This window comes from Amborella trichopoda, chromosome 11, assembly GCF_054954075.1.
Source record: "Amborella trichopoda isolate Santa Cruz 75 chromosome 11, AtrichopodaSantaCruz75HAP2 v2.0, whole genome shotgun sequence".
Taxonomy (NCBI): Eukaryota; Viridiplantae; Streptophyta; class Magnoliopsida; order Amborellales; family Amborellaceae; genus Amborella; species Amborella trichopoda.
Genome location: NC_142346.1, coordinates 4,098,116 through 4,125,307, shown reverse-complemented (window position 1 = coordinate 4,125,307; position 27,192 = coordinate 4,098,116). Strand labels below are relative to the sequence as shown.

General features: G+C 33.0%; 1 protein-coding gene across 1 annotated transcript; it reads right to left on the bottom strand.

The window, feature by feature from the left end:
- Nucleotides 1–207: 207 nt before the first annotated feature.
- Nucleotides 208–4,780, bottom strand: LOC18441256 (cytochrome P450 98A2). Its single transcript, XM_011627639.3, has 3 exons — nt 4,284–4,780; nt 1,271–1,668; nt 208–1,180 (listed from the first exon to the last, which is right to left on the bottom strand). Exons 1-3 carry the CDS (start codon nt 4,762–4,764, stop codon nt 545–547), a joined length of 1,515 nt encoding a protein of 504 aa, XP_011625941.2. The 5' UTR covers nt 4,765–4,780; the 3' UTR covers nt 208–544.
- Between the last annotated feature and the right edge of the window lie 22,412 nt (nt 4,781–27,192).

The following is a 27,192-nucleotide window of genomic DNA, read 5'->3' as shown; positions in this document are numbered from 1 at the left end:
ACGGTCAAGATTTATTGCGACTATATTGTACCAAAGGTAAATAGTCTCATTATATACTTTTCCAAAATATTTACTTAACTAAAAAAAAAAAATTCATCTTTAGATTTTAAGGTTTTGGTTGATCAGAGTAGATATTTTCTTTTTTTGTTTTGGGTAGTTCATTTGTAGGATTTGAACTCAGAATCTGCCGTTGTAATTTTCAACACCTTAACCAATCAAACACTAATTTATATTTTCTCCTCATAAAACATATTCTCTCCTATACTAAGTGAAACTCATCTCTACATTGTTTTCTCAACCTTTCCAAAGGGATTCAAACATGTCCTAAGAACTACTAAAAAAGCAATATACATCCATATCAATGATTTTTTTTTATTATCATCCGAAGCATTCACACCTTTGATATGATTTTTTTTTATTATCATCCGAAGCATTCACACCTCTTACTTCCAGTATGTTTCCTCAATGAGCGACGGATTTAATATCACAATCTTCGTCGGGCCATTATCGACCGTCGATCCAACCATCGTCGATACAATAGACTTCACACTTTCATGGACTGACATGAGTATAAATCAGAAGGCAGCCTTGGGGTGGCCACAGCCACCAGTGGAGTGGTCATGAAGGCCACTAGGCCCGGGTCCTCGGACATATCGATGCTCGAGGCATCTATTGTGGTCCATCTGAAACCATGTAACATCCTGCCTAGCATCAATTGAAGAAGGTAAGTCCCCAATGTGGCTCCAGGGCAAATTCTCCTACCAGATCCGAATGGCAGGAGCCTAAAGTCCTGGCCTTTCATGTCGACATCATCTTCTAGGAACCTCTCAGGACGAAATACTGTAGGGTCCTTCCAGGTATCCGGATGCCTAGCGATCGCCCAGGCGTTCACGTGCACGTTGGAACCCTTAGGCACGTCATAGCCGCCGAGCTTGATGTGCTTTGAGGCTCTGTGTGGGAGCATTAGGGGGGTGGGGGGATGGAGACGTAAGGACTCCTTGGCAATGCACCTCAGATATGGGAGCTGCGAGAAGTCAGACTCTGTCATTGCGCGCTTGTCTCCGATGACTCTATCGAGCTCCTCTTGCGCTTTGGCTTGTACTTGAGGGTTCCGAATGAGCTCTGCCATGCCCCACTCACATGTTATGGCTATTGTGTCCATGCCGGCCTGGATCATGTCCTGGGATTCAAATTCGTTTAAACAAGTTAACCAAACGAAAAGAAGATTTCCAAAAATGAGTAAAGAAGGAACTGGTGAAGAGTGCGGTACCCAAAGTAGGCCTGTGACTGTATCGTCGCTAAGATCGTATTCATCACGCAACGAGAGAAGTGCACCCACAAAGTGCTGTTGCTCGCTACCAGACTCGAGACGTGCCTTTGTGTGCTCTTCCATGATGGTGCGTGTGAGTCGGTCACGACGGTCCCAATGTTTATCAAAGGCCTCTACCTCTAATGGGAATAGGGATTGCAGCCATGGCAGGTGCTCAGCTATGGACAACGATGCACTAAGCTCATTGCCTGTGGCCACAATGTCCTTAAACTCCTTCCCTTGCTCCTCCATCTCTCCCTTGGAGTTAATGAATCGCTTCCCAAACACTAGCCTAGTGATGTGGTTGAAGGTCACAACTGAGAGATACGTCCTCAACACCAACCTTTCTTCAGATTTTCCTATAAGAACAAAAAAAAGAGGATATTAGTGACTGATTTAAGCGAAAAATGATCGCAATATGTTGAATGTTTATGCAATCATTCTTATTCGAAAGGCAAGAAGAGCAGGGTATGCAGTGCTATGTAAGGGTGGCAACTTCGCCCGGCCGGGCCCAAACCCTAATCGTTGGGCCAAAAATAAACGAAAAAAAATAAAAGAAAAACAAGAAAGAAAAGAGAACCAGGCCGGTCTAGAATGGCCCTTGCCCTGCCATTGGGCCACAGGCCCAAGCCCTACTTTTCTAAGGCCTTGTGAGCCAACCAGCCCATTGCCAAGCCCTACTTTTTTAAGGACCGTGGGGTTGCCAATTGGGGTAGATCAACTCCATTCAGGTCTATGTTCAAGTCCAACTTTTGCAAGTCGGGGGGTTGAGAATCGTTATGGTCCACATCCAGCACAGATTTAATCGGGTTAGCTCACGCCTTAACTCGCCCCTACCCTACTATATATAAACATTTATTATACATTACAAAAAAATATGTATTACTTTATTTTATAACATCTATTTTATATTACAAAAAAATATGTAATACTTTATTTTATAATTTTATTATTTTTAATATTTTAACTTGGTCCTTATCCGATGTATTGGGGTGGGTCCGGGTCATGCATCGAGTGGGGTCCAAGTGTAGGATAGACCCTTGGACCACTAAACAAGGGATGCAGTGGGGGATCATGAGGACCCATTCCACATGCCCAATTGATTCGATGATCTATCTCATATTTTTTTGTGCCTTATGGATATATATTTCATAATATTCTTTTGCTTGAAAATTCGAGTAGCTCATTTCCATTTTGCCCCTTTGAGTGTCTAACTAAACACATATAGCGCAGTTGTGGATTTGCCATTTAATAGAGAGTAGATTGTGTTCCCAGACGAGTACATTATACTTTTGTTCCCTTGGCCAAAAGACCACCTAGGTCCAAAAAATTTCGGATCCAGAATCACATAAGTGTAATTTTAGAGAAAGAAGATAAATAAGGGGTTGGACTTTTAATACACCTATATCGGACTATCCAACAATTAGAAAATTTATGTTCAGTTATGAGGTTGATATTTCTAGGTAGAGTAGGTCACATCCACAAAATGTGGGGTCCTAAATGTAGGGTTGGCAACTCTCAAGGCTGCGTGGCCTTAGTCCGGTCCATTCCAATCCAGCCAAAGAGGCCACGGCCTAGGCCCGCTCCTAACCCTATTTATGCGGGCTAGGCCATATAGAGTCAAAAAATAAATAAATAAATAAAATAAAATAAAATAAAGAAAGAAGGCTGCACCAGGCCGAACAGGGCCTGCCCGCCTATTATAACGGATGGCTCATGTCGGATCCAGCTCTTACCCTCAGGTTGTGATTGCTCGACGCTAGCCCAGCTCTTGAGCCACATTTTTGCAGCCTAAGCCCTAATTTTGATAGAAAGGGCTAGGGCACCCAATCTATTGCCACCCTCCATGCTGGGGTTTTTCTCCAGGGAGCAAATATACATTTTATTCCCTAGAGAACATGTAATCTTTGAATTTACTACTTTGGCTTGGTTGAAGACTGCAAAAACGGGTCAAGGAGGGCAGTTGTCATTGTCTATTCGGGGCCATACACGAGTCCTAGGGCCATGGCTAGGTAACGTAGCCAGGACTGGGCCCGTTTGGACATGTGTCGGCATGATGGAACCGTAAAAATCCGGCCTAGTGCTCGGCCCCGGCCCCGCCCTCCTGCCAAAGTCCGTGGCGGAGAGCCACTTTTTCCGGGCAGGTTGGACGGGCCCATTGCCAACCGCAAAAAGAAGATTATCTACCTCTTTCTATACATAAGGCGCCAGCAAATCTCTCTCTCATTCGATGTATAGGGAAATAAAAACAAGCACGATTTCCTCACTAGAGCTTTATCAATAAATAAATAATTCCTCACTAAAGCAAGCTTATCATAATTGAATATTAATAGTAAATACAGTTTAATGACATACTAAAAAGCAGGTAGTGGCTGAATTGTGCACAATAACTCTATTTTTAACTATTTAACTTTTTTCTTTTTTCACAAATTTATCACCGGGAAAATTCGCAAAGCTGAGTGGCACTGCCGCGACAATTTCGCACTGGTAGCACCTCATGAGCTTCAGCTAACCGTCTGACCTTCCATTCTCACTTATGCATTCGCAAACCACTGATTATTTCTAAAACAGCAGGGGCCTGTAATCCCCACTGATCTACCCAAAAAAAAAAAAAAATGTACACCCCTAATAACTCATTTACACACATGTATGAGCATATTTGAATCGACAAAAATTTTGGCTCAGCTCATGCCATATCGATGGAAATCAATCAGGAAAATGAAGAAACAAAGCCTTATATATTGCTTAATTCAGTGACAATAATTGAACCGTTTCAATCAAGAGACTCTCTCTCTTGATGGAGATGACCATTATTGTTGCTATTTCACTGATTTTGATCTGTTAATCATTAACAACTTACTAATCCCTGGACTGATATTGGTAAAAGGAGATAGAGTGTGTACTAATCCCTGGACTGATATTGGTAAAAGGAGAGAGAGAGAGAGAGAGAGAGAGAGAGAGAGAGAGCACATACCTTTGCAATCCGTATACAAGGACTCCACCATGGCCGAGACCTCCTCCTCCCTTATGGCCCTAAGTGCCTCAAGCCTCTTAACTGAGAACAACTCTAGAGTGCAAAGCTTCCTAACCTTGACATAGTGAGGACCATAATCAGCCCAGATAAGGTCAGTTCCCTCTCTACTGAACTTTGCAGCAGACCTTGTTCTATGTCTATTAGCTAGATGCTGGTCCTTCTCTTTGAGCACCTCTCTGGCCAATTCAGGGCTCGATACAATAACATTGAGGCTTCCTCCAATCCAAACAGACATAATGGGTCCATAGCGCTCAGCCCACTTTGCAAAACACCTGAACCTAACAGGCTCTATTTCATGTAAGTTGCCAAACAATGGCCATGGCCTTGGACCTGGAGGAAGCTTGAATCTTTTGCTATACAAGAGCTTCACTGATATGATTAAGGCTAGGAGAGAGAAAGCAAGTAGGAAGAGAGACTCCATTGTAGGGGTTGGCCCCAAGACGGGTGGGTAAGGGTGGGTACTTATATAGGCATTAGAGAGAGAGAGAGGGGGTGTTGGAGATGAGGTTTCTCTCTCTATTACTCGAAGGAGATAGAAAGGGTGGATATTGGGGTTTCTCTCTCTATAACTTAGAGAGAGAGGGGGTGGAGATTGGGGTTTCTCTCTCTATCACTTAGAGAGAGAGAGGGTTTCTCTCTCTAGTTTTCTCTCTCTATTTAATGTTATTCCACAGAAAATGGCGTACAAGTCAATACCAAAGAAAAATGAGGAAGAAATGGCACACAAGTCAATAGTACCAAAGAAAAAAGGGTCATATTACATATCACCATGCGTGATATATGCCACCCAACGACAATGTCAGGTTTTGTCCGTGAGATAGCGTGTACGAACGGTTGTGATTTGATGGAGGGATAGTTTTTGAGATATTCGTAGCCGTAAAGTTGGTTGGTTGTTTAATGGGGTAAATCATAATGAAAAAGTTTATATCAAGCCCTAAACAATCCAATTAAAGCGCATTTCAAAAATTCACTAAAAAAAATTGTTTTGATATTAAAAAATTTATAAATAAATTATCTTGATCTTTATAAACAAAGAAGAAAAATAGATTTCAAGTTTTAAAAATAATACATCTTGTAATGCATTTTTAGGCCATCAATTTTTATAAGTTTATAAATAAAAAAAGCTTTAGATATGCCCAATCAATATAGTTTCGGTAAGGCCTTGGCCTTATGAAAAAATAGAGTGAAGCCTCACTATAAAACGCATTCAAACAACACTTTTGGGCATGGGAAAAGTCAAGATGGCTCTAGAATCAATTTGCACCACCAATTATGATTATTTTAGCTAAAAAAGTAGTAAAGGGCTAGTAGATTAGTAAATACTTGAAAATAGATAGAGTGTAGATAATGTGTTATAATATACATTATTTTTAAAATTTTAAAAATTTTAATTTTTTTAAAACTATAATAAACAAAATACATACGATCGATTTGTAGGTTTTCCAATGCTAAAACTGCAATTTTAAATGAATTTTGAGGTGTGTTTTACTTATTTTGACAGGGATGCAGCCTTATCAAAACATTTTATAAAATATTCTAATGTTCTTGAGTCGGTGGCGGTTGTTGAGACACGGAATTACGCTAGTTTTAGATCGCAAATCTGATTTAAAAATCCAGAGAGATTATGTGCGTCGGCATATGAGAGAAGTAAACACCTTTTTATAGAAAGGTTTATAAAGCGAGGTATAATATCATAAGGAAAATAAAAGGCTTTTGTTTTTCTTTGTTCGCAGAAGTTTGAAACTTTAGTGTTGTAAGTGGTTTTATTACAGGTCTGTGCCATCCGTCTCTCGTGTTTCTCTCTTAGGAATTATTCTCCCCCCATAAAAAAGACACTTCACCATTTGCCTCTCTAAATGATTTAGACATCACTCATAGTTTTAAGTCTGAAATTTATTTTCAAGTAAAAAATAAAAAAATACGAGACTTTTACGCTTTCATATTTTTCACCACGACACGACATTCGTTAAAAATATTAAAAAGTATACACACCATCAAGGGTTGTACTTTTAGTGAGACTATTAAGTCTCTATATCTCCCCTCACTACTTTCATTCATATTAGAGGTAACAATGGACCTGGACCCGACTCGGGACCCAAGTTGTAGACCCGATTTGGGTCTGGATATGGGATTAGAAATTGGACTCGACAGGTTGGGTCCAAGTCCAAATCTTGGATCTGAACATTATTTGGGTCTAAATCTAATTGGATCCAGGTTCAGGTTTGCGTTCACTAATATTTTTGGGTCTCAATAAATGAAATATATTTAAATATAATTAACTATATAGACATTTCAATTCTTTAATAGAGTCCTATTAGGTCTGGGTTCGGGTCCCACACTATATTTTCGGTTATGAATTCAGGTCTAGTAGGGTTTGTGTCGCATGTCATTCTTTCGGGTGTTGTTCGGGTCCGGGTTCGGGTCCAAGTCCAAGTCTGGCCCGTTGCCACCCCTAATCCATGACCTTTTACGTCTTCCCTCTGCCTATTTAGATCTTTCCATTTGAATTAAATCGCACCTCCTAACCAAGTATTGTTCTAGGTTGGGTTGTACGTGGCTAAGCCGCTTAAGTCTACTTTCCCTTATCTTATCACTTTTTGGAGTATTTATTTTGAATTTTTTCATTTCTTGTCTTGCCACTTCAGCAACAATCATTATATGGATAAAATAATCAACATACCCTTATAATTTTCAAACATTTAGAGGTGTTTCGATCATTTCCTTTATTTTAAAATAAATTTTGTTACTTTTTTACAAATACAAAATTGTGAGAAGTACCAATTCTCCAAATTTGGATCATTTCCTTTATTTTAAAATAAATTTTGTTACTTTTTTACAAATACAAAATTGTGAGAAGTACCAATTCTCCAAATTTGAGATCGATATAATAAATAAAAGAAAAGTAGGGTTGTGAATGGGCCACACAGGGCCCGTGTCAACATGGACCCGAACCCAAACCGCCTAGATTTAGGTTAAACTAAGACCTAGGTCTTGGTCCAATAATACAAAAGCGCAAAAAATTATGCCATATATTTTATAATACATTGCTGTATATCTATAAATACCTTGCACATATAAATATTTGGTTTGTGTTGATCGACCCAGATCCGACTGACTGACAAGGTCCAAATTTGACCTAGACCTAAACCTAATCTTAATCTTGGCCAGGTTAGCCTATTGGGTTCACAGATTGACCTAACCATTTATCACCCCTATATAAGCAAAAATAAAATTAAAATGCACTCTAAAAAAGTGAGATTTAAGTGTAAAATAAAAATATAATACGCTAATTTTTATTTTTAGTAACAAAATGAGACTTTTCATGAATTTCCCTTTCTAATTCTCCCGATTCCACTTAGGCAATTCATGAATTGGAAAATAAACAAAAGACCACGAGGGTGAAACAGTTATGGGCCGCTCCCGTTTCGAATAGAAATTGGCACTTTTTCAAATCTTCATCGGCTCTCGCACTTCCAAATTAGATAGGCAATTTTTAATTCCCAAGCCTCAATTCTTACATGCCATTGAAGAAGGTATTCATCTAGCTATTAAGTGGAATTGTTTTTCTTTTCAAGTTAGAAAGCGTTTCATTATTACTTGTGCAAGTTCTTCATGATCTCCGTCAAGCACCATGGAGGTTACATACAGTTGTAGCTAACTATCGAAACAGGCTTTCTACTCGTATGTAGTAAATCTCACTTAAGCCAACATGGTAGATGATGCTCTTGCACCATGAAGGTTGCATATGCAGCTAACTATCGAAGCAGGCTTTCTACTCGTATGTAATCAATCTCACTTAAGCTAACAGGATAGATGATGCTCTTGCAAAAAAAGCATATATTAGTTTTGAAGCTATTATTTGGCACGTTTGACTGCAAGATTTTATTTACATGTCTTTACTTCATGATTTGGGACAACTATCCCATTTTACAGTTGTAAAGTAGTGAGTTGTTTACTCTTTTTATTATTTCTTAATGAAAACAGGTACGTGCTTTTTTTTCCCAATGACTTACCAAAAAAAAATCTCAATTCTCACACACAACATAGCAAATCGTTTTTTAGCGTGTATCTTGTGATCCCTTGGGGGCATATTGTGTGCGTATGCCCTTGCTTGAAAGAGCTATTTAGGAATATTTTTTTGGTCTAGAATTTTGAGAACCTTATGAGAATCACCTTCAAAATAAAAGACTGAATTTTGAGTCTCGCAACACAGGACAGTCTATATTAAATTTTGATGCTTTACTTTTTCTAGTACACAGAGAGTTTATTTTTAGAATCATTTTTAGCTGATGTTAGTCTATAAATTTGAGATGTAAAAGTATCCCTAGCACATATTTTATCCGAGAGAATAAATAGATAATATACTCTCACGAGAGTAGAAAATCTTTGGGCTCTTTTTTTTTTTCTCTCTCTAGAACATGCATTCACAGCAAAACATCATCAACAAAACAAATCACGGCAAAACAATCAAGTATACTGTAACTCGCACGAAATAGCTCTTTCTATTTTTTTTTGCTTTGGACTAAACCTTTTTGCTATTTAGTGGTTGTTATGATAATCTCAAGAGTTTTTTATACCAAATTATATGATAAAATTTGGAAGTGCGTCCATTGTTTAAGGTTGCAACCTAATAGAAAACTGCACCTTTTGACAAATGGCGTTTTGAAAAGCTGGCCCCAATTAATTAAAAAAAAAATTAATAATTATGATGATGTATTTTGATAAAATTTCAAAGAAGAAATAAAAAAAAGACCCACGTTAACTTGAGTGACATAAATAACTCGTCATCTTCCTATTGACCACTTGGGTCATTTCATTAGTTGATAAGGTCAGTGCGTCATATAAGATGCAAGGAGAGAAAAAATAAGATAGGGTGAACTGGACAAATATGACATATTTAACTACGACTGCATTACAGAAAAACCCTCCATTATTCACCTACCCCAATGTTTATTAGTTTTTTGTTGTAGGCAATCCGTTTACTACTTGTGATATACTCATCATTAAGGTGACAACGAGGGTGGCCGGGCCGGCCAGCTTTTGACCCATAGGTCTAGACCAGACCGCGGCAGGCCAAATGCCAATGAAAAAAAAAAAAAAAAAAAAAAAAAAAAAAAAAAAGAAAGAAAGAAAGAAGCCAGAGCAAATCGAACTGTGCTGGGCTACCAGCATTGGCCTTAGCCCAGCCCTCGGGCCACAATCCGTCCCCGGTGATGGCCAAAGTGTCCGGCCCACTAAAACATAATATGATGACCCGGTGTGGGTCCCATCTCCTCCAACATCATACACCCCTTGGTTGAACGTTAGGATACCCATGACTTGGTCATTGTATAATTTATCGTTGGAAAATATAGTAGTCAATGATTGTGGTTTGTAAATTCCGTCATCTTGAGGCAGAGATGCAAGAAATGATGTATAAAGGTTGGGGTAAAGATGGAAGAGATGTATTACGGTAGGTGGAGAAGGTCTTGGTGCAAATGTTAGTAGGCGGGTCGATTGCCGTAAGCGATCATCATCACTATTATATTTTTTTTTTTAATTAATTGATGTCGGGTACACAAATCTTGATCTTTTATTTTATTCTATTAAAGGCAGTACCCTTTGTGAAGTCATATATTTCAAAATCTTTTCAAACTACTTTCATTGTGGTTAGTGATAAGGTGGGAAAATGAGGGAGTTTATGGTTTTTATGTTTTTTAACTTCTTTGAATTGTATATAAAGTTATGAGTAATGATCCTATAGGACCTTCCTCCATCCATATGTGTAGGACCCAAAGGATCACTTTTAAAGTTGGCACGGATCTTTATAAAAATTATCACATTAGTGTGGGACTTGACTTTTCTATAGATCCGTACCAATTTTAATGGTGATCATTTGAGGTCCTACACACATGGGTGGGAGAGGGTCTTATAGGATCATTTATTTAAAGTTATTATTGTCTTTAAATATAAATTTGACAACAGAGTAATATAAAAGATTTATGTACAATGGAGGGTTAAAGGTAATATAAACTTGAAAAAAAAGAGTATTGTTAATATAAAAAATTGTATATAATGAGACCGTTTACCTTAGCTATAAGGATGCCACAATTAGTTACAACTATCTGATGTAAAATCTGATAGCTTGGGTATGTCACAACATTTGAGAAAAATTATTTTGAAAAAAATGAGCTTGGTCAATGCAATCATCTAATTGTCAAGATTAATTGGTACTTGGTAATTATTTTTTATCTTTGAAAGTTTTAATAGGTATTTTGGCTATTATTTTTTATCGAAAAATTATTGTTATTATTTTTTATAGGTGCGCCCCAATTAGAAGATGACACGTACTAAATTTCATATTAAAAAAAATTGTATTAAAAAAACTAAAAATAAAATATTTTGAGACTTCGGATATAAAATCAAACGGTGAATGACTCTCTTGATAAAAAATGAACGGCTGGATTATGTTGTAGGGAGAACATGGAAATCTTTTGGCTTATACGAATTTGAAAAGCTTTGGATTAGCCATAATCTGTAGTACTAGCTCGACCAACAAAACTTCCCTTCAAAGCAATTTGAGCTTTGCCGGCCTTAAATTGTGGCCAAAACTCGATACAAAAACAAATGGCCATAAATATTGGCCAAAAGATATTATGCTCCTATGGGAGTATAATGTTGATTTACTCCCTCTTGTAAAACCCAATCAAAGATTAACCTCTCAGAAGACTACCTATTTTTTGCACAAAGATATCACAATTACATTTAGCCATTGGATGTGAAATTCAGTAGATGAAAGTGTGTCTTAAAATTTGAGAAACTTTATTTTAGACTTTGTACCCAAATAATTATATATCTTCAACCAACCAATCTCAAATTCAACGATCAACAATGATTGTGACCTAATTATATCAAAAATAAATGATCTCATTGTATACATTTCCATTAACTTCAACATCTTAAATTTTGGGGATATAACCTCTTTGACCCATAAACTAATCTCAATAAAAAACTTGCAAATTGTACTCTATATGAGCTTGCAGAATGGGCTTGCAAAAAAAAAATAAAACCTCAAATATTGAATAATGGCGCCCATAGAAGGTGAGATCTAAGTGTTAATAACTCAAAATTCAAAATTATCTACGATCTAAGTGTTGAAAAACTCAATATTCAAAATTGTCTATGATAGGTGGTTCCCTCAATTTAGAATAGTACATATACTATGCTCCCTAGGGAGGATATTACACATTTACTCATTCAAAATACCTATTTGGGATATTTTCTTGCCTAAAATTTTGGGAAATGCAAAGGAATTATAAAATGATTATTTAAAAAAAATTAAATTTTAAGATTTGTGATGCTTAAACCTAGTCTTTCAAAAATTGGACGGTCTCTGATTAATCTTGAGGCATAAATTTTTTCTAGTATATCGAGTATTTATTTCAAGGTTGCAGTTGGCATACGTATGCATCCGTAGCTATAGAGGTAAGGTGCATCTTCAAATTTTATCATGGTATATAATTTTGATATAAAATGTTCTGAAGATTATTCAAAATTTATTTTTATATCTAATTATAAATTTTTAAATTTCAAAGATGGTTAAAATCAATTAGATCTATAAACACATGAAAATCTTGAAAATGGATGGTGTAGATAATATGTTATAAAATGTACTATTTCTAAGACTTAAAATCGTTTTATTTTCTATGATCATACATCTCGACATCGAGATGATCAATCAAAGGGTTTTTCAATATTAAAACTACATTTTTCAATGGATTTTTGAAGCGCATTCGTAGTTCTACATTATAAGATTGCATCCTTATATTCTCCGGGTTGAAATGATTCATTCCCATAATTTGTGATCCAAAAAGTATCAATAGCAAGTGTTTTAGGCTGTATCATCCGTAGTTCTCCCACATGGGTTTTCTGAGGGAGTAGATGTACAGTACGGTCTGATAGGATCCGAGTATTTACGTTCTATGCTGTGCAGTCCCAATTAAAACATGGTAAGACAGTATCAGGGTCATAAAAGTCTAATCGTCTTGTCTTATTAGTCTTACCCTCCTATCACACTCTCACTTCACCACGTACACTTTCTTTGATGAAGTGTCTTGTCACTTGTCGGTCAAATTGTGGATTGCTGAAAAGGATACTTTCAATGGAGCCTCACAAGGTCAAGGATGGCAACGGGTCGGGCTTCAGCTGGGACGGCTCTAGGCCGGCTTTTATCCCCCTTAAGGCCGGTTAGGGTTGGTCTTGGCCCTATTGGGGCCAGATTGGGTAAAAAACAAATTAAAAAAAAAAAAAGAAAAAACAAAAACATAAAAGGGCCTGGCCGAGATGAACTGGGCTGGCTTTGGCCCTAGTCCGGGTTTTCTGCCCAAGCATTATTTCCTAAGGACCTGGCCGAACGCGCCGGGTCACCACCGTTCCACTGCCAACCCTATACGTCATGTCGGAGTATCAAATCTTTTGGCATGTTAACTGTGGATACCTACATGGGGCAATGATTTCATGCAACAGTTGTATAGTAGTATAATGCAATCACATTTTAGAATTATGTCAGAGACATTTATTCAACACAAATTTTTACACGTACACTCTTTCCATTCTAAAGAACATTCACAAAAAATAAAATTTTGAAAGAAATGCATTATAAAGTATTTTTCTAGCTCAATTAATATAAGCCGTCCATTTCAGCGAGATAGTTAGATATAGACCTTAGAAGGATTTTTGTATTCCCAAAATTTTTATATAGCGCTATCATCATTAAATTGACAAGGGTGTGGTTTCTATAGGGTTGCAACCTTAAACAATCCAGTTAAGGTGCACCGCTAAATCCTATCATAACATGTAATTTTGGTTTAAAAAATTCTTAAGATTATCTTAAAATCTATTTTCGTATCTAATTATAAAATTTTTAACTCCAAAAATTGTTAAAATCAAGTAGATCTATAAACATATGCAACTCTTGAAAATTGACAGTCTAGATAATCTGTTGTAAGATGCATTATTTCTGAGACTCGAAATCCTTTTTTTTCTATATTTATACATCTCGCTATTGAGATGATCAATTAGAGGGTTTTTTAACATTAAAACAACCTTTTCCAATGGATTTTTGAGGTGCATATATAATTCTACATTTTAAGGTTGCAACCCTAGAAAAAAAAAAAAAAAAGTGATTTTGAATTTGTCAAGGCATCTTGAAATTCACCAAATGGACGGTAAAGATTCATTGTAGGAGGGTACTAATTTTGACCATACCTAGGGTGTAAATTGAATGTTTGTTTTTCATAAGATTGATTATGAGGATGAAGAGTATGTGCGTGCATAATTTGGGGCCATACAACTGCTAAAAACATAGTTTTCTAGAGGTGCAGTTGCATTATACTACCATAAAACTATTGCATGAAATCTTTGCCCTACCTACATGAGCTAATACCATATACCTATTCCCTGTGTTAGAAGATTAAAATTTGGGAACTACCTAAGAACCACTAGATGATTAGATGACTATTTTTTAAGAAAAATTTAAAGTTTGATTTTATTAATACTTAGATCTCACCCTCCAAAAATTGAACTCTGTTAATAGTAGAGACAATATTATTTTTCAAGTGTGTAAAGAGTACAATTTGGAAATTCTTTTATTTAGATTAGCCTATGGGTTGAAGATGGTAAATCTCCAAAATTTAGGTCCTAAAATTACTCTTAGACGTTATTTACCTGGGAGAGTAAATGGAAAGTATATTCATGTAGGAGCATGTGTTTTAGGTGGGAGCTGGATTTTGGATCACCCACCGACTCTTTTTATTTTTAAATCATTAAAAAATAGAAAAAGTTTATATAAGGTTGCAACCTTATAATGTAGAACTACGGATGCACATCAAAAATCCATCGGAAAAGGTAGTTTTAATGTTGAAAAACCCTTTGATTGATCATCTCGACATCGAGATGTATGACCATGAAAAATAAAAAGATTTTAAGTCTCAAAAATAGTACATTTTACAACATATTATCTACACCGTCCATTTTCAAGATTTTCATATGTTTATAGATCTACTTGATTTTAACCATTTTTTAAATTTAAAATTTTATAATTAGATATAAAAATAGATTTTGAGATAATCCTAAAACATTTTACATCAAAATTATATACCAAGATAAAATTTGAAGGTGCACCTTACTTCTAAAGCTACGGATGCATCCGTATGCCAACTGCACCATTCAAAAATTGATGAAAAATTAATTAAAATAGTATAGGGCGATACTTGGGGACTCAAATTGCTCACTCATTAGACCTAATCTGGATTGGCAATTCTCGCTCTATACCACTATTACCCAAATCCGAAAAGGTACTTGCAAAGAAATTCATTTTACAAAAAATTTTGCACTCTCAGCAGTCAAAAAATGAAAATTGTTTTGCCCCCATTATTTCAAATCTTAATAAACCTACATAAATTTTGGACTATTTTTTGGGAGAGGAAGTTTACATAACATATGTACTTTGCACTATTTTTTGGGGAGGAAATTTACATAACATATGCATTTTACATTATTTGAAGCCATCCCAAAAGGTTACTATGATTAATCATCTTGACTTTGAGATGTATAAGTGAGAAAAATTTAAAAAGACTTTCAAGTCTTTAAAAATGATGCATATATTATGCATCTAGACAGTTAATTTTCAAGATTTTTCCAATTTTTAAAAACCATGAGGCGAGACTAGTCTTTCCCGTAGTCTCACCAATTATTCCCGCAGCTATTAATGAAAACAATTAATCGAACACAATAAATTGCTTGCTACAATTAATATGGTTTGAAATCATGACTTGTAGCCGAAGTTGACCAAGTTCATGGAGACTTTTCCCCATTATTTGACGTTTTAAAAGACAACGATTGTAACAGTTCAACTTTCCAGTTGAGTTTTCTTAGGTCGGTGGAGTAAACTATGCACCCACTACTGGCACTTGGATTATCAATAAGTCGCCTAGAGGACTTCTTCACTTATGGTATTTTTGGTTCATGCATAAATATTTTTCGAAAAATATTTACATATGTAAATACTTTACCTGTATAAACATTTGCATATGAATTCTTTTTACGATATTTGGTAGCACATTTAAAGAGCATTGTATAAACAATTTCATACGTTTTTGTAGCACTTGATTGGTGTAAAAATATTTACGCAAAACCTTGAATATATAATATAATAAATACGTACATTATATATACAACACTCACTATAATATAATATAAATATCTTTAAAATTATTTAAAATATATAATATATGTTATATATTATATATTATTTTTTAAATAATATTATATATTATTATATATATGATAAATATAGTAGATCAACTAAATAGATATAATATTATAATATAATATATTTAACATAATAAATATAGTTATTATAGATTATATTGGATATTATATATTTCTTTATTCTAACAATAATATATAATATAATTAATATATTATATATAATAATATATGTACTAATAACATAAATATAAATATATTCCACATTATTATTATTATATTAAATAAATATATGTATTATTATATAAATAGTATTATTATTATATACTAATAACATAAATATAAATATTTTAAATAAGTATATATATTATTATATAAATATTATATATTATATACAATATAATAACTATTATATCATATAATTTTATATATTATATATAATATAAGATATATATTATATATATAAGGGTGTGGTTTTTATAAGGTTGCAACCTTAAACAATCCAATTTAGGCGCACCTCCAAATTTTATCATAACACGTAATTTTGTTGTAAAAAATTCTTAGGATTATTTGAAAATCTATTTTAATACCTAATTATAAAATTTATTTATATAAAAAATGGTTAAAATCAAGTAGATCTATAAACACATGAAAATCTTGAAAATGAACGGTCTAGATAATGTGTTGGAAGTTGTACTATTTATGGTATTCAAAAATCTGTTTTTGTTTTTATATCCATACATCTCCATGTCAAAATGATCAATTGGAAGGTTTTTCAACATTAAAACAATGAATCCATTTGATTTCTAAAAAAGATTACTCTACCTTTCCCGATGGATTTTTGCGATGCATCTTTAATTCTAAATTTTAAGATTGCAACCTTATATAAACTTTTCTCTATATATAATAAGATATATATATATATATATATATATATATATATATATATATATATATATTATAATAATAATATGTAACATGAGAAACATAATAAATATATTTCTCATATTATTTTTATATTGAATAAGTATATATTATAATATAAATATTATATACTGTAGATAATATAATAAATATATATATTATATATAATAAGATATATATTAATAAAATAATATAAATATATATAATATAATATAATATAATATACTTCATATTTATTTTGAAATATAAGAAATATATTTCTTATATTATATATATTATTATATTGAATAAGTAAATATTATAATATAAATATTATATACTGTAGATAATATAAGAAATACATATTATATATAATAAGATATATATATATTAATAACATCAATATATTTATATTTATACTTACATTTATTTTTATTATATATAATATTTATTTTATTATAATATAATATATGATATTTATATATGATATATAATGTGAATAATATGCCTGCTCGAGCCAGCCTTGGCCATGTTTGTGGCTCTTGTCCCCATAAGGCTGGCCCGGCCCTAGCCCTGTTAGGGCTGAGTCGGGCTAAACACAAATAAAGTAAAAAAATAAGTAAAACAAGAAAAAAAAAAAGGATTGCCGGGCCAGGCCAAATCGGCAGTACACTGCCTCTAGCCCGGCCATTAGGCCACATTTTGTGGCTCAAGCCCTACTTTTTTAGGGCCGGGCCACCCTCCCATTGCCTTATAGTTCTTCAGAAATATGAAAGAAACCGATCTGTTTATGGTATTGAAATGTATGAAAATATTGTGAAAAAAAAAATATATTGTCTATAAAATTAATATGGAAAGTGTATATTGTAATCAATATATTTGAAAAGGTAGAAACAAATCATATGCTATACCGAGAGTTACTATAAATTGCATGATATTGTATCTATCCTTCCAAATATACTGATTACAATGTACACTTGATAGACTACAATATACTTTCCTATAAAGAATACGATCGTCTTGGTAAATGTTATGTGACCTTGTAAATGCCATCATCATGAGAGAGAGTGAGTGTGTTTAGGAGTGTATGGAAGAGAATTCAAGCCTTCGCGTAGGCGAAAAGGCGTTGAACTATGCATGCTTACATTACACGCATTTAAGGAGGGGGGGGGGGGGGGGGGGGGCCCTTTCACAAGATCCCTTTTTAGTTTTACTTTCACACAAAACGAGTCAAAACTGGATCCAAAGGTCCGTCCCCATTATAAAATGGAGCAAGACATTGCAACTGCAAATAAATCATTTACAAAAGCATGGTGCCATTGTCAATTTCAAGTGGAATCGCAAAGGCATGGAGTTGGTGGTTTGAAAAGTGGGCAAAGGTACAAAGGCATGGAGTCCTCGTTTTTACCTACCAAACAAAAGAAATCTTTATGTTGTTATCTCGCACCTTGGAATTTCGAAGGAGCAAACAAAATAAATATTCACGTCAATGTCTCGCACCTTGGAATTTCAAAGGCGAGAGAAACACGTGTTTGAATAAATGGTCTCCATATCTATGGTTGCAAACACATGTTCCTCTCTCCTTTGGGCCCGCCCAGGCCCCAGCTCAAAACGCACTTTCGGGCCGGGCTTTAATAAAGCATTTTTTTATCTGGTCCGGACCAAACAACCATAATTCTGGGCCGTACCACCACCCCACAGGGATTAGGCCGAATTTATTTTTTAAGCTTTTGCTGGGCCCGGGCTGGGCCGGCCCGAACCGCCCCTATGGCTGGCTTAGTTGCAATCATATTCTAATTTTGTTACGTATTCACAGACAATGTTGTGTAGCAAAACATAGAAGTAAATCAATATTTTAAGCAATAAAAGTAACATATTAAGTGTTCTTTTTTATTTTTAAAAAAAATCTCTCCGTCTTTGGCCTCTTTCGGCCCGGTGGTTACTGCACTATGGTCTAAATGTTTGTATAAAGCCGAGGCTCTAAACAATCAAAGTAAAGCGCACATTCGAATAGTGTCGATAAATGTAATTGCAATACTGAAAATCATTGTGATAGACTTAAAATATATTTTCATCTCTAATTATAAAATTTAAAGCTTCAAAAACATTGTAGATTGATATGAAAACCTGAAAATCTTGAAATTTACGGTCCAAAAATGAATTACAAGATGCACTATTTCCAAAACTCGAAATCCATTTTGTTCTCATGTCCATGTATCTTAGGTCGAGATGATCAATTTGATGATATTTGGGCATCAAAGCAACCTCTTCTAGTAAAAATTTTGATGTGCGCCCTAATTTGATTGTTTAGAGCCTCACACTTATTTAAAAATTTTCCTTGACCTAAAGCAGTGATTTAAAAAAATGGATGGTAACTAAAATTGGGCATTCAAAAACAGGTTTGGATCGATGAATCAGTGGTCTGGAATGCCACTTTACTGTGGAAAAAAAATAGTGAACCGGTGAAAAGATACTTGCAAAAACAATGAACCGATCACGAATAGGTTCGGATCGGTGAATTGGCGTTTTTACTGTAACAAAACGGCATTTTTAATGTAGTAAAACACCGTTTTATTATAGCGAGTTGTCGATTCTCTTCTAAATCTGGACGATTTCTTATATATTGACATAATCGATACGGGGTGACCGATTTCCAAGTTGATTTGGTATCGACCCAACCGTTTTTAAGTAAGTGACCTAAAGTGATTAATTGATGTATTAAAATTTTAGTAGTATTTGGGATGGTTTCAAGATTAGCGGCTTTCCATTGATGTCGGGTTACGGTTCCTTTGCGTGACAGCCCAGCTTAGAGGGTGAAAGTACAACGGTACGTTGCATATAGCCACAACATGTCCTTGCTAGCTAAATTTGGATGAGCATTAGTAAGTGAAAAACACTACTTGTAGTCAGATTTGTTAATTAAAAAAAGAAAATAGTTATGTAAGGTTGAGGCCTTAAACAATCAAATTAAGGCACACCTCAAAAATTCACTAGAAGAGATTGTTTCTGTTAGAATTTCATAATACTCCAGAGAACTCTCTATATTAAATTGATAAAGAATATACAAGACCCTGTATAAATATACAGCTAATAACAGTTCTGGATAGATATCAACAGTTATTGATAATTACTAATTAATTTTATCATAATCAAGAGACACATAATCTTATTAACAGATATATACCCATTCATATACTAATTGATAGGGCCTCATTGATAAGTGCTACAAGATCTTGTGCATTGGAACCCATGGTTATGGACCTGAATCCGTTAGTATGGAACATCTTCTTTTCCAAGTGGAATCACCTAGTATATGAAAGAATAAAAAAGTACTTTCGTTGTTGTGGAGTACTTGATTTATTTGGAGCTCTTAGAGTGGGGTCCACTTTTTGGGGAATTTGAGTCGAAGCAATAACAATAATATTTCTAGTGGAACATCTTTCACAATCTCTGGAGATATGGTTCACTAATAAATTATATGTATTCATAATGATCTATATCAATATAGATTTTATATGCTAACACTCTCCCTTAAACTCAAGATGCTCTAATACAAAACAGCTGGAATTTGACCAGTACTAAGTTGCAAAAACAAACGAGTTGGATCTTGAAGTCTTTAAGTATGTAGAGTGATCGATAGAAACAGTGGTTTTCATGCTCAGATTACCTAAACAACAAACAAAAGCAGTGGCAGATCAACATGCTCAAATTGCTTGAACAACAACCATAGAAAGCGGCAAGCCTCAGGAATAGATCGATAGACAACCTCAGAAACAGACGGATTGAGTAACTAAAAACTTAATCAACAACAGACAAACAAGCCTTCGAAACATTCGGAATCAAGTAACAGATAACTCGATCATCAGATAGAATCGAGTAATGAAAAACTTAATCATAAAAGAAAATCAATTTAGTGGGTTTTTTTTTTTTTTCTCCAAAAGAGTAACTTTCCCTCTCTAACTCGTTCACCATTTCTCCTATCTTAAAACACACTTCGTTGATAGAGATTTTAAGAGCTCAAGTCAAAGTACTTTAACAAAAAGTCCAAGCCACTAGGTGGGGTCAGCCCTTATTACAAATCCCACAGAAGATGGAACCGAATTAATGAGCTCCATAATAATATTATTATTATTATTATTATTTTTAAAGAGCAAGCACCTGCGTGCAAGAGATCTTGGAAGGTATTGCAGAAGATCAGAAGTTTAAGGCAAAGGATGGGTTATTAATGCTTGGAAGCAACAGAAGTTTGCATTGTCTCAAGTCAATGCAAGGGAAACAACAGAAGTTTGCATTGCTTGCAAGCGATGATGGGATATTGATGCAACCGAAGTTTTGCAATAGAGGTTTGACGGTGCAACAAAAATTTGCAAGGTATGAAGATGATGATGCAACAGAAATTTGCAACAGAAGTATGACGATGCAAGGTATCAAAAGACAGTGATGCAACATATGTTTGAGAGAGACGACAATGCAAAAGACAGAGCAACGCCAGTGCAAACAAAACTTCGAGACCTGTTTTAATACTCAATACCCAATACTTGAAGAATCTAGAAAGAAAATATCTGAGTGGAAACGAAAGTTAAATGGGTGATACAAGACATGTTTTGACAACGAATTTGAGTAGATCGATCCTTAACCACACAACATTTGAGTAGATCGATCCTTAACCACTGAACAAACAACAGCAAATCAGCAGGCCAGAATGCATATAGATGCCATCAATCAATGTTGGTTGTTTCAGTAGCAATCCGCGGCAATCTAGCTACCAAGTGACCCTCTCCACGGAATCTCAGAGAGTCGAAACACGACTCGATAGATCAGCTTGGAAGGTCGAAACATGACTCGGCAGAGAGTCGAAACACGACTGGGCAGAGAGTCGAAACACGACTCGACAGATTTAAGGTTTAGTGGAAGTAGAATGAAATTTCTAGATCTGAGACACACCTGTGCCTCAGATCTGAGGTCGAGGGGCTCAGATCTGAGAGTCAAAATACGACTCGACAGATCTAAGGTTTACTGGAAATGAAATGAAATTTCTAGTTGAGAAGTCTATGGTTCTGATACCATGTTAGAATTTCGTAGTACTTCAGAGACACCAACAGGTATTGATAATTACTAACTAATCTTATCATAATCAAGAGACACCAAATCTTATTAAAAGATATATACCCATATATATACATATTCATACTGGTATGTATTCATAATGATGTATATCAATATAAATATCTATATATTCATACTGGTATGTATTCATAATGATGTATATCAATATAAATATCTATATATTCATACTAGTATGTATTCATAATGATGTATATCAATATAAATATCCTTACGCTAACAGTTTCAATGTCAAAAACACTCAATTCAATCATGTATGGCTCAAGTTTATGGACGTGAAAAAAATAGATTTTAAGTGCATCTTGTAATGCATTATCTAGACCGTAAGTTTTCAAGTGTTTATAAATTTGCTTAATTTACACTAACTTTATGATAAGACTAAGGTTGTAACCTTAAAACAACAACATAAGGTGCATCCTCAAATTTTATTATAAGATGTAATTTTGGCATAAAATTTTTTCTCTCTCTGTGCATTAAACCCCACAACCTCCTTTCTTTCAAAAGTGCATAATTTAATTCTCTCTTTAAACTGCTCTTCTCTGTTTTTCCTATTAAACCCACTATTTTTCTGTTAAACTTATATTGGTTCTCTCTAAGGAAGTAAAATTACTTCCTTTGACAAAAAATGGTATATTTTTCAGCAAAATCTATTTTGTATATATATATATATATATATATATATATATATATATATATATATATATATATGGAAAAGTTTATATAGAGCTGAGGCTCTAAACAATCAATTTTAAGAGTCGATACGATCAATTTGAAGATATTTAGGGATCAAAACAACATCTTCTAATGAAATTATTGAGGTAGGCTCTAATTTGATTGTTTAGAGCCTAGGCTCTATATAAACCGCACCCTTACTTAAAATACCCCTAAACAAAAAGTTGCTATATCTAAATGTCTAAAAATGTTGAGCACAAGTGGTGTAGCTTAACAAAACCCTGTTACCACTTGGTGGTGTAGATCTTTAAAATGCTCAACATTTTTTAACACTAAAATACTCTTGAATTGTAATACAAAATTTTTCAAGTAGGGGCATTTTTGGTCATTTAGAAAGGTAGAATTTATATTTTTATAAAAAAAATAGTGACATTCTATTAGTAGTTAAAAACAATTTATGCATCTTGTGGGTGATGTCACACACCATATCGGTGATGTCATTGTCCACTATTGTTAATAAATGATTTTGTTTTTATTAAGAATTTCTAGTTTACGCTTAACTAATTACTTAAAGAGAAAAGTTTACTTAGAGTCGAGGCTCTAAACAATCAAATTTGAGCCTACCTCAATAATTTCATTAGAAGATGTTGTTTTGATCCCCAAATATCTTCAAATTGCTCGTCTCTCGAAATCAAGATGCATGGACATAAGAAAAAATTAGATTTCAAGTTTTGGAAATAGTGTATTTTGTAACACATTTTTAGACCATCAATTTTCAAGATTTTCAAGTTTTTATAGATCTGTCGATTTATACTATTTTTGAAGCTTTAAACTTTATAAATAAATATGAAAATATATTTTAAAGCTATCACAAATATTTCTAGTAATGAAACTACATTTCTCTACACTATTTGAAGGTAGGCTCTAATTTTGATTGTTTAGAGCTTAGCTATATACAAACTGCACCCTACTTAAAATACCCGTAAACAAAAAAGTTAGTATAATGTAGGATAATGGTATCTAAATGCCTAAAAATGTTGAGCACTTTAGGGTCTACACCACAAGTGGTGTAACCTAACAAAACCCTTATTAAAATGTTTCTTAATTTATTAAACACAAAAACTAGAAAATTTTAAAAGTTTTATTAAAATGAAATTAGTAGTCTCTGAAATAAGTAGTAGTCTTGGGATTTGTAAATCCAAACCAATGGCATTTTGAGAAGAAAAAAAAAAAAAAAATGTGATCTATGTGTAAAATTAGAAACTGTTAAGAACATTTTTTAAATGTTTTTAAAATAAAAAGATAACATTGACATTAATTTCTTACAATTTTGTATATTATAAATAAGCTAGTTTATTACATATTTTAATTTATACTTAATGGTGAACTAAGTTTGCTTTATTAATTAAATATTTAAGAATTTTGCATTTCAAAGATGTGTTAATAAAATAATAATATTTTAATTATGATTTGTTAAAAATCTAGCCTTTTATATAAAAATTTTTACCTTTAAATAAAATATTGATGCATTTATTAAAACTAATTCGGTGTTTCATTCTCCAAGTCAAAATTCTATTTTATAAGGTGTTTATTTCATATAATTTATGAAATTAAAACTAATGAAATATTTTATTAAGGCTGCCGTTTGTATATAGATGAGGCTCTAAACAATCAAATTAGAGCCCACCTTTATATAGTGTCGAAAAATACGGTTTCAATACTGGAAAGTTTTGTGATAGCCTTAAATCATATTTTCATCTTTAGCTATAAAATTTAAAGCATAAAAAATAGTGTAACTCGAGCAGATCTATAAAATTTGATCTAAATGCCTTATGAGACACACTATTTCCAAAACTTGAAATCCATTTTTTTTTGAGTGCATGCATCTTGATGTCGAGATGATCAATTTGAAGATATTTGGACATCAAAATAATATCTTCTAATGATATTTTTGACGTAGGCTCTAATTTGATTGTTTAGAGATGCTCACATAACCTAAATAACATAAATGATTAGGTCAGAGAACTATAGGTCTTTTGGCTAGATTATAGGGATACGTAGGAAGGAAAATAAAAAAGCTTTTTAGAGGGATGACGTTTGATATGTCATCCATGAAGTTTACGTTGTAATGTGTTCCTAGATAACATATTGTATATCTAGGACTTAAGGTAAAAGACTTTTAGTATCTTTTTTAATCTAAATATAATAAATATCTAATTAAAATGAAAATTTTAAAATTAAAATTTTTAATAAAACTTTTAGATAAGGAATCATGTAGCCAATGGACCATAAAATACTGGTATGTTATACATTTATTTGTTACGAGTCTTTCATGTAAGTTTTTCATTGCCCATCTTAGAAAATTAGAATTTGCCCCAATTTCTTGAATTTGGCAAGGAAACGTGGCCAGCGTCCATCCAAACCTAACTACTTCTTTTTTCCAGCGTCCATCCAAACCTAATTTTTTTTTTTTTTCATTATTGTTTATCCCAGCGTAACTCCAAGGCTGAGATGAATTTCTTGAGTGCCACTTCCTCACGAAGCTCCTCATATTTTACATATAGAAGATATGAAAATAAATTTTCAGGCCATCATTGATACTTTTGGTAATGAAAAATCATATTTTCGACGTTATTTGAAGGTGCGTCTTACTTTGATGACTTAGGGCCTCAACTTTATATAAACCACACCCGTATAAAGTAGTTTTGGAGGCATCACAGGGATGTTGGGCGCACCACTTCGAGCCCTCTCGCAATTATGCAGATACACCACTTATATAAGACAAAAGATCAAATACTTTTATGTAGGTGTATATGAGTGGAAAAACATGAAAAAAATTCAAATAAATAAATGAAAGATTACACATGAGATTTATATGGTTCACCTGTTTCAAGCTAAATCCAAGGGGAATATTTTTTAATTTTTTTAATTTTTATTTGGATCAGTTTAAGCTCAAATTTGGACTGCATATACTTCCTGTCATCATGCACTTGAAGAAACTTTAAAATGTAAATAAAATTATCAAAATATCCCTTAATGTTGTAAAGGTATTTGGTTATTTTTAGTTATTCAATTACGTACTATATATTTTTTACAAATACTTTATGGTGTGAAATATTTGATAACCCAAATTTCAGTTTAATCAAACGTCTAAAACAAAACTGAAATTTATATGCATTATATGGCTTAAAAAGTGAGACTTGAATGTAGACTACGAAATATCATAGATTATTTTTAAATCTTAAAAATAAAATAATTTTTTTGTCACTTTCTCTAAAATATATACAATAAATTTTCCCTCTCAAAATTGATTCTACGTGCCTTTTGTAAATTTCTTATTAATATCTACGTGGGATTGGTACATAAGGAACCAAAATATATCACAAAATGCGTGGTAAGTGTAAGTGTAGTCTAGGCATTTGTGAGTTATTTCTATTCCTGTTATCTTCTATATAGACAAGTTTGTATTTCTATATCTATACTACATTATTATGGTTTTGTGCATTATAGTTTTTATTTACTTTTTTATGGTTTTTTTTATTGATGAGTGGTATTTAGTGGAAATTTTGAGCATATAAGGGAATTTGAGTAATCCTTGCTTAGCATATGTTATTGTTCATCTATTTTTTATTTTTTATTTTCTAAATTGAGTTTGTAATAATATTCATAATCATTAGTAATTATAAGTATTATTGTAGGATTATTACCATAATATTTGTTATTTATATCCTATATTATGGTTTAATTATACATTTTTAAGCTTTTTATTTTTTTATCATGGATTTTAAAAGTTTTAAATAAATAACATTGTTTTTTATATAAGACTCATCACTAAAAACTAAAATTCTTTTGAAAATAAATTATGAATTTTTGTGCAACTTTTAAAGAATTTTTAACGTTATCAACATTAATTTTTCTTTTCACAAAATATTTTTTATTAGCACTATTAAATAATACCTTTATTTTTATAATTTAGTAATTTTAATTTTCTTAAAAATTATTTTCTAAAATTACAATAAATTTTAAATTTTATTATAAATTCTCAAATATTTGAAACTAAATACAATCTAAATATTATACATAGGGTTTAAGAAAATGTATGTACTCATACTAGATACTTCTTAACCCGTATTTTTCTTTCTCTTATTGGATTTTTGCTTTGTTTATTTTTTTCCTTGATTCACTATTGTTAATAGTTTTTTGCATTATAGTTTTTTTTTTAATTGACTAGTGATATTCAATTTATGGTAAATATTTGAGCATATATGGGAAATTGAGTAAAAAGATAATAAGAAGGTATGTTCCAATTCCGTGCTTAGCGTATGTTATTGTTCATCTATTTCGATTTTTTATTTTCTAAATTGAGTTTTTAATAATATTAATAATTGTTAGCAATTATAAGTATGATTATAGGATTATTACTATTTGTTATTTACTCCTATATTATGGTTTAGTTATACATTTTTAAGCTTTTCATCTTAGATTTTAAAAACTTTTTTGATATGTGACTCATCACTAAAAACTAAAATTCTTTTGAAAAAAAGTTATGAATTTATGTGCTCTATAATTCCATTTGTGACCAATCAGCACTAATTTTTATTTTCAAGAGAAATAAATTTTTATTGGCACTTTTAAATAAGGAAAAAGTTTATATAGAGTCGAAGAAGAAGAAGAAAGAGAAATAAATTTTTATTGGCACTTTTAAATAAGGAAAAAGTTTATATAGAGTCGAAGAAATAAATTTTTATTGGCACTTTTAAATAAGGAAAAAGTTTATATAGAGTCGAAGAAGAAGAAGAAGAAGTCGTGATTTCTTATTCTATTTTTAGATGCAACACACATAATCCAGCTAGTACTCGAAAAAGTCATAGAGAGAGAAAATACAACCTTAAATCTATAATAC

Bases quoted from the DNA above. Each gene is read 5' to 3' on its own strand.
- LOC18441256 (XM_011627639.3), bottom strand. From the start codon at position 4,764: ATGGAGTCTCTCTTCCTACTTGCTTTCTCTCTCCTAGCCTTAATCATA. The intron at 1,669-4,283 runs GTATGTGCTCTC...TTGTTCTTATAG, and splicing joins CTTGTATACGGATTGCAAAG to GAAAATCTGAAGAAAGGTTG. The intron at 1,181-1,270 runs GTACCGCACTCT...TTTGAATCCCAG, and splicing joins CAGTCACAGGCCTACTTTGG to GACATGATCCAGGCCGGCAT.